A 12,098-nucleotide genomic window follows, 5' to 3' on the forward strand; every position below is an offset into this window, starting at 1 on the left:
GGCTGTGTCATGACGGCAGTGCGGGAGAGGATGACATAGGAGGGGAGCGGGCATTAGGGAAGGGATGAAGGAGAACGCCAGGGAGTCGAGGTGACCCCCAGATGAGTAATTTATCATTACTATGTCGTCCCATGGACATCAAAAGATTCTGTCATTACCCGAGAGAAACAAAGCTAAAATAAAAAAGCAAAATCTCTTTTCCTCCAAAGTACTATTATGTTAGCTGATCATTTTAAGCTGTTTTGCTGCTATTATATACTGTACGTGGTATGTTTATATGCTGAGTGTTTATGTTTTTAGTTTGATTAGGAGCTGGCTTCAATTTGACATGTCCTTCTTAGTGGTGTGAGTTTAGCTGGAACAGGCCCAGGCATACGGAATTAAGCCCACTAAATCTCCCTGATGGCCTGATAAAGCTCCCCGTTTGGGTGATGGAGACTAGGCAAGGGGGAGAGTCAACCAATGTGTCAGATTTGATGAACTCACAGAGACCCATATTTGGATACCAAAGGGTCCAGGAAACCATGAAAACCACACAGTCTCCTGCAGTGGGGGATTTAACCACCCAAAGAGACATAACATTTTCTTTGAAACAGCCAGAATTGGGATTGTGGTGAAACATTGAGGGATAAGTCTGAGTAGTAATCAATAAATTAAACTGACAAGTCTGATGTGAATAGGATGACATATCTCCTCCTCAAGGATTTGGGATATTACTGTCAGAGTCAGATGAGCATCCAAATGCATTTTTTTTCCTGACCGCCTGGAGCAGACATTCATCCATCAATAATTAAATCACATTTGCCAGTGCTGAACACCCACCCCCATCTTCCTACAGCAGCCATCCTCTGACAACACCAACCACCAGCGGCATGTTGGGATGCATCCACTGACTTGCAGCCATGAAACACAGACACACACAGCCCTTCGACAGGCTCGAACAGTCTGGACACAGCCTGGCCAGAGGAACACGGAGCGCTGTGGGCCTGATCTGTGTCCGTCTTTGTTCTGGAAAGGTCACGAGGGGCTACTGAGGGGCTTTGTTGACCATACTGAGGAGGACCACAGTGCTGAGGGGGTTGTGGATACCAGGCACCAGGGCGGGTGGTCAGGTCACCACCCCCCTGCCAAGGCGCCACCCAGTGGGCATCTCGGCATGAGGCGATGACGCCCCCGTCCAACACTTGGCGTGGCAACTAGCAGAGACTGCGGCAGCACACCCTCCGACCGGCTGCTATAAAAAGACTTGCGTGTCTTACGTAAGCGTGAAAAAGGCCCTGACATCAATATTGCATTAGGCACAGGAAGAGGGGAGCAGAGGAGCAAGATGATGGGGTGGAGAAACACGGAGAGTATGGGGATGGAAACAGGCATCTAAATTTCTCCATCTATACATCCCTGTCATTTCCCATATACACAATGCCTGTGCCATATACAGCAACCCGCTATGCAATCATGATGTGTGATGTTGGGAGTAGGCGACAGACAGTGATGGATAAGGATCCTCCTCAGGCAAAGACAAACACTCGGCAATCCTCTGAAATGACCCTTACATTTCCTACGGCCAATTAACAAGAGTGGCTCTTCACTACAGAGAGTGTAAGAAACTACCGTATGTCATTAATTCCATACGAGTGAATGGAAGGGATGAATGAGAGACATAAAAGTCTCCTTCTTATTCAAAAGACTGCAAACAATTTCTGGAGCAGTATTGTTATCATGCAGGCATTTACTTCAAGACCATTTTGCCATCATTTTACCACAACTATCATTTCTGCAAAGACCAACAAATATAGAATAGGAAAATTGGCTTACCTACTCAATGTCCAGAGGTGCAGATTGTTGTGAACATTTGAGAGAAAACAGAAGAGAAAACAAAACAAACAAGAGATATTTAATGAGGACTGACATCTTTGGAAGTAATACACTGAATGCAAGAAATGAAATGGAATTTATGACAAATACTGCATACCATACTTTCATGAAAGAAGACATACCATATCATAAAATAATTAAAGACATTCAGCATTAGGCCTAGTTTGTGCACACACACACACGCATCAGAAAGGGTTATGCAATGACAGTACAGAGCAAGGCCAGAGCTACAGCAGAGACAGAAGAAGATCATTTAGAATAGCAGGGGTTAAGGAAAATCACTCAGTACACCCATGATTAGTAAGCATTTTGCCCCACATAAACAGCTACTGTCAAAACTGGTGCATTCTGGGGGATTCTGCAACAGAGGGGTGAGTCTAGCAATATCCCAAAAGACAGTCAAGAGCGATCTCGAACTAACACACAGCCGGGCGAGTAAAACGCACAGCGATCAGTGTGTTGTGACAGCACTGACAGATTTGGCTATCACATCCTTGCTACAAACATGGCATGCAGGAATCAAAGGTCCAAGCTATTTAAGATGGAAACATGGTGAGAGAAAGAGAGGTAAAGAGACAGAGAGAGCGCAGCGGAGAATTTAGTGCATTATTACAAAGTAACTATAGAGAGAGAGAGAGAGAGAGAGAGAAAGAGAGAGAGAGAGCTAGGCAGGATAGAGGGCCCACTCCATTGAGCCATGCACTACTTCAAGCATCCCACATACAATTACTGATTGTCCCCTCTTCTGTGTCACCAACCTTCCAGTAGGGGGGGCTCTGCCGGCAAGGGGTCCTGGTTCTCTGAGAAAGATGGGATGAAGGGTGGGGCCGCTGGGTTAAGGCTCGAGCTCACGGCGGGGCTGGGGGTGGCAGGCAGGGAGGGGTGACTAGGACCCGGGAGGACCTGGGACGTGGAGCTGGAGCTGGAGCTGGAGCTGGGTGCTGGAGTGGCCTGGGAGCTAGTGCTAAACACCACGGTGGTGCGGGGGGAGGAGGGGCGAGCTGCTGTGAGCTCCAGTATGGAGGTGCTGGAGGTGTCGGATGCTGTGGTGGTAGTGGTGCTGCTGGTGGTGGTCTGTGGAGAGGAGCTAGCAGCAGTGGAGGCCTGGGTGGTGGAGCTCAGCACGGCTGGGGCTTCGGGAGTGGAGCTACTGACCACAACGGTCTGCAGGGGGGCTATGCTGACGGGTGGTGTGGACATTGGGAAAGGGCTAACAGCTGAGGTGACCTGGGAGGGGGAGCTGAACTCCACAGTGACGTGGGAGGAGGTGCTTTGAGCTGCTGTGGACACTGCTGTGGCTGTGGGAGGGGGGGTCACTGCTGGGACAGATGGGAGTGTGGCGCTAACGCTTGAGGGGGTGGTGGTGAGGGTAGCGCTAAGGGCCGGAGTCATCTGGGACGTGGGACATGTGACTGGGGTGGACTGGGAGGGGGTGCTGGTGTCGGAGGACGTCTGCAGGACAGAGTCCAGAAACATGACCGTCTGGGAAGTGGGGCTGAGGATTGGGCTGGCGCCTTGGTCAAACTGGGAAGGAGGAGGCTTTGAGGAGGAGGACAGAGGGCAAGGCTGCTCTTTGAACTCTTTAGCGGAGTCCACAGGCAATGCAGGGGATACTGTGAGGGCCGACGGGCGAAAACCGGGGAACATGGAGTCATGGATGTCTCGGTCAGTGTAAGGCTCACCCGTGGAGGGATCGGTGCCCTCATTACAGGTCAGTGGGTCAGTGCTCAGGATGTCAGAGAAGGGAGAAGCCGACTCCGACTTGTAATCTACTGTCAAGGGGCACTGCGGGGGAGCACAGGCAGGGGACTCTTTGGAGAAGGGGGTCATGGGAACTACGCCTTCTGGGGGAGCCTCTCTACTACCACTGCTGTCGGGGAGGGCTTGTATGGGGGCAGTATGCTTGTCTTCTTTACCTGAGAAAGCATTTGTCCCGAGGAGACCAAAGGGTGCATGGTCCTTCTCCCCAGACCCCTCCTTCTTGCCAGCAGAGTCACCAGCGGAGAGGGCACTGGTGTCCTTCTGGTCAGAGAGTGCAGTGGTGTTTGCCTGACTGCCTGGCATGAGGGTGGATGTGGATGTGGATGGTGGTGGAGGTGGCACAGAGGCTGCTGCTGCTACAGAAGCAGGTTTGGGGCCGCTGTCCTGCTCTGCACCGAGGAAGCCCATGGAGGCCTGAGTCAGGGAGCCTGAGTCGGGGTCAGAGGGAGAGACGGCGCCCATGCCCTGCTTCACAGGTGCGCCCCACTCCTCGGGGAGCTTCTTCCTGCTTTTATTCCTCCTGGCCCTGATCCTGCCCCCCCCCCCCCCACCCCCACCCCCTCCCCTGCCCCGTATGTCACTCTCCCAGCTCTCCTCCTCCTCCACGCTGGGGGGCGAGGAGCAACCCTTCGGGGAGCCCTCGGCCGGGGCCTCCTCCGACTCGGGGGAACCCAGGCTCTCCAGGAGGTCATACACCTCCTCCCTATGCCTTCGCTTCTTCTTCTTCCTTTTCTGCTGTTTGCTGCCACTGGCCCCTTCGCTCCCCTTCTCCTCGCCAGAGGCGGGGTCTTGGGACAAAGACCCCTGGGGGGTGGAGGGCTCTGAGGGGCTCTGTTCCATCCTGTCGGCATGGTGACTGGTTCCCGTGGTGACGGAGGGGGCACTGGGTAGGGCCGTGTCATGCTTGTCCTCACCTGCCCAAGGGTTCCCCCAAACTTCTTGGTGTACAGAGAGGGAGAGGAAGTGTCACCACCAACATACACACACTATCTGTCAACAATCCCAGAGGACCTCCCACCATTAGAAAGGAAGACTATAAATCTGTCCAAACAACTGACCCCTGACAATTACCATACTAGCATAACTTAAGAATAAGCCTTTCAACTCCCCCCTCCCCTTTCATACCAACAAATCCATGAACGTAAAATCATCCAAAGAATGTCCTAGATAATCCCTTCTGATGTGCTTCTTTATAATGGATTATATCACAGCTCATTGCATCCAGTAAAAACATGCTGTTAGGTGGTATACAGATTGAGGCCCTTCAAATGTACTGACCAATCACACCATGACTAAAGGCAATTCAGCTTCATATATATTCTCAAAAAGGGAAAAAAACACAGGACTGTCCTGAGTCATGTAACACTGCAGAGAGCTGAGAGAAAATGTCTCAGACAGAGATGTGTTGGCGGGAGGAGCTCTGCGAATGGGCAAATGAGCAAATGAACTCATGGAGACATAACAGGCAGACTGCAGTGCAGCAGCAGCAGTGGCAGTGGCAGGCCGCGGAGGCGCACAGACACAAACAATGGAGGTAGAGGGAGCAGAGAGAGGGGTCATATGACATGGTCTGTCCCGCACCACTGATGCGGTAATGGCTGAGAGAAGGTTTAACACAGACTTGACACAAACAGCATCAAATATGAAGACCGACAATACAAAAACCACATTCAAATACAGTACAAATAGGACACACAGAAAATGTTATACACTAACTGCATTGAATGGGCACAGTAAATAACACAAATTTTACAAACGGTTGCTTTCCAATATTTTCGAAGCATGTAGCACAGCTGAGAACTCAGTTGGAGTCAAATTACTCAGAGCTATCATGGTCTTTGTGTTAATTCCGACTCTCTTTTCTCCAGTCCAGAGAGAGGGAGCACGGCCAAGATGTAACAAGGCAGAGCTGAGTGGCCCTGTGGCCCTCAATTGATTATGGGGCTATTTATAGTCATAAGGGTAAGGACTGCACTAACGGTCATTTATATTTCAAATTATATTGCTGTTTAAGAGCTGAAGAGTTCCTTCTGATCCACATCCTGGATCACTGCCAGAAGGTGCATTACTTTCTCAACCTCAGCACTGGGCAAAGCAACGGCTGATGAATCATTGAAATGGCTCTAAAAACACCTGCAGGGCTTCAACACAAACTGTGCAATGGGCCATAGCATAATTCTAGGAACAATTCAATAATTTCTTTCTTTATCTCTTACTGATTGAACTGTCATAGGTGGCCATGAATAGTTAAGACCAAATTGTAAGTTGCTTCAGTAAAGCTGAAATAGTAATATCGAATTGCAATGCTTTCTTATCGTATCTGCTATCATATTGGTGGATATGACTAATCATCAAAAAAACTCTAACCAGCATGAGGAAAGAAAGTCTATTCAATTAGTCTGCATTCTGCCTTTGGTTTTACCTACAGGCTTAGAGATGATGAAAGCACTAAGAAAGGTTCTGAGAGGGATCTGAAAGCAGTATAAAATGGCAGAGTTTTTGCTCTCCTCCAAAACAGCATAGATACAACTGTTTCATAACAACCTGCACTCCCTGGCTTCTAGCTGCCTGGTGGCAGCATAGGCTACTGCAAGTGAACTGGGGTAGTGACCCTAGCACTGCAAAGAAGCCCTCTACTGCAAGACATCAGCCACTACAACAACACAGCCCTTTATCTCGCTCCAAAAATCACCGCAGTATCTGAGGATTACTCAAATCCAAGCTGACTTTCCTTTAATGTAGCCTACGGTGGTTCTTATTCATGATAGCTAAAATAAACAGCAGTATAGGGCATGTTGTTACCTACTGCATGTAGGTACTTTAGTGTCACCTGCAGACCGAGCGACTGGTCTTACCTACAGAATTGTCCTGGATGTTGAAGGGGTTGGAGTCGTTGGGTTTGCCCAGCATCTGCGTTGACTTCGGGGGCTCTGTGCCAAACAGAGGCGAGGTCTTTGGAGGCTCGGCCATGCCAGAGGGCTTGCCTGACTGGACAGCAGTGACCCCGAGGCCCGTACTCATACCCATGCCCATGCCTGTCTGAGGGAAACCTGAGAGGAGAAACAGGAAAATATTATGAATTGATTTTTAAAGGGAAACTTGGCAGGATTTCCCCCTCTGCTGGAGAAATTGTGCATTATGCTATTTCAAACTGTGGGAAAAGGTAACGATAAAGCACATGGATTTGTTTACAAGCTAGCGAACGGTTAGCATAAGTTTGGCAGAACTGTGTGGATGTTACAAGGTAAGAAACACGATTTAAAACGAGTTTCTTGTTTCTCACTTCTCTTTCCGGGACGGTAGTCTTAATGTTGCAAGGTTGGTTTTCCGCCTGGGGATGCTAGGGGCAGCGGGGAAAGTCACCATTTTCACTGGAACAGGTCATTTAACCATCCGAATGATTTCTAAACGGGTTTATTACGTTGAAATAGTTGCCAAGTGTCCCTTTAAATAAAAAATATTATTATTGACTGATTTCTGCACTAGTGAATACCTACAATATCAGTTCCATTATAGCATTACAAACCCATAAAGGAGTCCATGCTGTTGTCCTTCATCTTGGAGCCCATCTGCTGGCTTCCCCACTGGTCAGGCATTCCCATCATCGAAACTGGACCTGGACAGGCAGTACCAAAATGCACACAAAGTCAGACATATGTGAGTGGTATTTTTTCTGACACACATAAACTGACTTGCTCGACTTGATCGAAAATCTGCTTAACTTTCTTTCTTTTTTAATGTAACCTGGCAGTGCAGCTGTTCTTACCTGACAGGAAGTCAGCGCTGTAGTTCTGTTGCACTGTGGAGATGGGGCCCTTCTCTCCCTGGGGCTCGAGCCTCATCCCCCCCATGTGCACTCCAGACATGAAGCTGGACTCTGTCTCAGAGGAGAACAACAAAGCCATCAAACAACAAACAATAACACCCCACAACTCAGAATGGTACACTCACACACATGCATTCCCATTCAGGGGCATTGACCTTTACTTCTTAAAAAATACAGCAGTACCCATTACATCACATCCAATCAGTGGCAGATGGACACACAGTCCTAATGAGGGCTGTGGCTGCAGTGACATCCCTTTGCAATCCAACAGGCGTGCCACTGCCTCCAGTGTGCTGACAGGTCTCATGGAATCCTGTTGACACGTCTGATCTAACAAGTGCCTGGTCAATGCAGATGCAGGCGACAGCAGAGGCAGCCCCTAAACCCAGACCAGCCAACACGCCACCACACACACCCTCCCACCACCCCTGCAGACGTCATGTGAGGATCGGTGCAGTGCTGGCCACAGACTGGTGATATTGAGATGAGGGGACAGGACGGGATGGACCATGGGCTTGTTTCTATGGTTACACAACCAGATGTGGCTGTCCGAGGTCCCCGAGGCAGCACTCTCTCTCTCTCTGTCTGCATGCAGACTGACTGACATGAAAACCCTGCTCTCGCTCAGATGTCAGCGAGCACATGAATGGTGCCCGCTGCCTCCTGAAGGCCTGGCTGTACCAGCTCCTGTTAACTGTGTGCTGATTGGTATAGGCTACATATATCTGCTCAAATGTCAAATTACATCAGCTTCTGTCAGGCAGCATTTTGTGTGTGTGTGTGTGTGTTCAGCGATGACAGCACAGTAGAGCATCTTAACAAATGCAGGAGGGCAGTGTGGTTGCAAAGTGAGTGATTACCACAGGAGAACACAGTAATTTAGCAGTTACCAATGCACAGTCTGACTGCACACACCCACACATCGTCGCTCAGACACAGTGATGATGAATATTCATGGAAGACTGGATGCACTGATGCTGGTGTTGCTGTCTGTGGTACAGAGGGTTGCCCAGGACAGCCATGGCCTAAAGGTGCTGTGTGTGTCTCACACGGCACACCCAGCATGTCCTGTCATTTGCATCTCCCTCTCTCTCTCTCTCCCTCTCTCTTTTCTTTCAGTCAGTACAGTTCTGTCAGTGCTACTTAAACATGAGAGCAGTGTTGCTGATGCCTATCTTGTCTAGCTAAAACACATCTCACACATCCACACACAGAGCCTGCAGCATAAACACCTCCTTTAAACACGTTGCAGAGTAGACACAATAAAACAAGCTATTATTCACTAGGAATCCCATTAGTCAAAATAGTTTCAAAAAACCTGGACGGAAGGACACTTGTAAGCAGTGCCCTTTCATAACCCATGATGCAACATTCTGCAGAGCATCCTTAAGAGACGTCTCAAAGAGGAAGAACAACTACGGGCTATGAATCATCTCTTATGCTGACATAGGCAGCCAAGGGTGGTGGGGGTGAAAAATGACTTGCACAAAGACATGAGAGGATGTGGCAGGCTCTCTGGGCGCAGACATCTATGTCAATTTTTAAGTTGTGCGATCCTTAAGGCCTTGCCTTCACTGTTATATAGAATTATAAAGAACATCTACTGAGTGAATTTTGTTTTGGACATGGTCAGTTTTTCGATATTACTGTAACATGCATTGCAATACATATCATACTGTGGCATTGTGATACATATTGTATCGTGAGGTTGAAGGCATTACATCCCTTGTAGAGACAGACATGTGTTGGTAGAGAAGGCATTAGTCCATTAGTATTATCTTGGTATTATGTTGCCATTTGTTGGTAGAGAGCTCATCATAAGTGTGGAGAGGGGTCTGGAACTCCACACAGCACTGTTGAGCCTTCTGGAAGTGTTGTGGGCCTAATTCTATAAAACATTGATGAAGGAAGGTGCCTGCTTGATAACCCCAGTGAAATGTTCTCGAAGGCTGCTCTGTTAGCGATTTGCACAAATAGATGAGAGGATGTGGCAGGCTCCCTGGGCGCAGACGTCTGTGTCACGTCAGGTAAGAAGGCCCTCTGGTCAGAGCCAGCCCGCTGAACATCAGACATTACATAATGCAATATTGACAAAAAGAGTTGCATCCCTGGTGGAGACACAGGGGGTATAAAACACAGGGTACTCTCTGAGGGCACATGTTTATGGCGTAGTTTAAGGTCAATATGAACATTTGTGGAAGAGGAAGATAAATGCATCAGCAATGTCTGCAGCAGGAGACGGAGTAAGAGCCTCGTTTTAAACAAAATTGAGGTGGTGGATATTTAAAATGTGTATAAACACAAGCATACACTATTCATGGGTTTCATCAGGTCCCTTTCCACAGGTGTATACAATCAAGCGCCTAGATTATGAATGGAAACTGCATGGTGCTTGATTAATACACCTGTGGAAAGAAACCTGATGAAACCCATCAATAGGAAACTTGCTGGTGAAAAATAATGCAGGGATGTGCAAAGCAGAAGGATGCCTTTGGAAAATGTTTATTTGAAAAATAATGACCATTGACAAATCCTGAATGTAAGATTTACAGTAAATTTGAGAGGGACTAAAGACAAAGATCGATAAGTGATATGGTCAGTTTATAAATAGCCAGACCAAACCAGGCCAACAAATATAAGGCCAAGAATAGAAGCCACATTTATAACCACAGGCTCATTATATATTATACATGCACAAAACATTACCAATTCAAGATGCTCCTGCATATGCTATAGGGCCTTCCACGCCCACCTCTAAAGTTGCTTAAGATGTTTTCAGGCAACAACATTAGTCTCAATTCTAGTGCTAGGTGTAGCATTAAGATTCTCTTTCTATGAAAAGATTCATCAGGGTAATGTCTGACTAGTGAAAAGTAGATAGGAGAATTGGATGAATAACAACATTCTGAAGATGTTAAGAAGTGAATCTGATCAAGACAAAATTTTCAAAAGCAAATTCAAAAGGCAGATTGTCAGGCATATAGTCCAGCCTCCAGCATGTCCTGGTAAAACATAAGCCCGTCATTAGCTCTGTATAACAATGCAAATGCATGAGGCTGCATCCAGGCCCCATCTGACCTTCCAATGAGCCACATATTGCAGCTCCTGACATCTTCACTGTGCAACAAAAACATCCATCATATTCACATGCTGACAGATGCCTTGGAGTCAGTTCACACAACCACACACACGCGCACACACACACACACACACACACACACACACACACACACACACACACACACACACACACACACAGACACACATTCCTACACCATTCATTGATTAATTCAATCAAGCAACATTATGAAGCGATTGAGGTTGTGCACAGAAAAAAGCAAAGAGCATAAGAAAGAGACAGCAGACAATTTTACTGTAAGATCTCTGTGGGCGACTTTTACAGTTTTTGCCCATTGCTTGAACACTATAGACACATGCTTAGACCAAAGTAACACAACTTGAAGCTTTTGTTACTACACCTTAAACACAGTGTAACCATACCTTAAACAAAAGCGCTGCTTTGCACTTTAGTTGCAATTCTGTAACACACTTGCTCCTTTCTGCAACACACTTGCTCCTGCACACTACACAATATTTCATACATAAGACACTTTGTTCATAAATGAAATCTCATGGGTAATATTGGGACAACACATCTATTCAAAACACAAAACACATTGGGTGATTGAAAACACTTAAACACACACCTGAAATACCAATCAGCCAGCCACAAATAGGCCTCAGTTGAGCCATTTTGAGGACTTTGTAAGCATGGAAGCAGGGAGAGCAAGAGGTAGAGGAAGAGGAATACAAAGAGAGAGAGGAGTAGGAGGTGGTCGAATGAAACTGTATGTATGAAATAGTGTGTAGTGTGCAGGAGCAAGTGTGCTGCAGAATTGCAACTAAAGTGCAAAGCAGCACTTTTGTTTAAGGTATGGTTACACTGTGTTTAAGGTATGGATACACTGTGTTTAAGGTATGGATACACTGTGTTTAAGGTATGGATACACTGTGTTTAAGGTATGGATACACTGTGTTTAACTGGATACACTGTGTTTACACTGTGTTTAAGGTATGGATACACTGTGTTTAAATGTGTTTAAGGTATGGATACACTGTGTTTAAGGTATGGATACACTGTGTTTAAGGTATGACACTGTGTTTAAGGTATGGATACACTGTGTTTAAGGTATGGATACACTGTGTTTAAGGTATGGTTATGTGTTTAAGGTACAGGTATGATAACTGTGTTTCCAAAAATATGTGGAAATGCATGGATTCACTGCTGTACTGGAAGAAACTGGAATCCATACATTTCCACTAGTCCAATTATTTATGAATCTGATCCCTATCATACCTGTTCATTAAGGTATGGATACACTGTGTTTAAGGTATGGCACTGTGTTTAAGGTATGGATACACTGTGTTTAAGGTATGGCACGTTGTTTAAGGTATGGATACACTGTGTTTAAGGTATGGATACACTGTGTTTAAGGTATGGTTACACTGTGTTTAAGGTATGGATACACTGTGTTTAAGGTATGGTTACACTGTGTTTAAGGTATGGATACACTGTGTTTGAGGTATGTGTTTAAGGTATGGATACACTGTGTTTAAGGTATGGATACACTGTGTT

The 12,098-nt window shown here is 46.8% G+C and overlaps 1 protein-coding gene across 1 annotated transcript in view; it reads right to left on the reverse strand.

Annotated features, from left to right (window-relative positions):
* Positions 1 to 12,098, reverse strand: part of LOC125300090 (microtubule-associated protein 4-like) — a 37,862-nt gene that overhangs the window by 14,769 nt on the left and 10,995 nt on the right. Inside the window, 4 exon segments of the mRNA XM_048251626.1 lie at positions 3,792 to 4,574; positions 6,492 to 6,686; positions 7,163 to 7,252; positions 7,403 to 7,513. Of these exon segments, the coding sequence (XP_048107583.1) occupies positions 3,792 to 4,574; positions 6,492 to 6,686; positions 7,163 to 7,252; positions 7,403 to 7,513 (1,179 nt within the window).

Source organism: Alosa alosa, chromosome 1, assembly GCF_017589495.1.
Source record: "Alosa alosa isolate M-15738 ecotype Scorff River chromosome 1, AALO_Geno_1.1, whole genome shotgun sequence".
NCBI lineage: Eukaryota > Metazoa > Chordata > Actinopteri > Clupeiformes > Clupeidae > Alosa > Alosa alosa.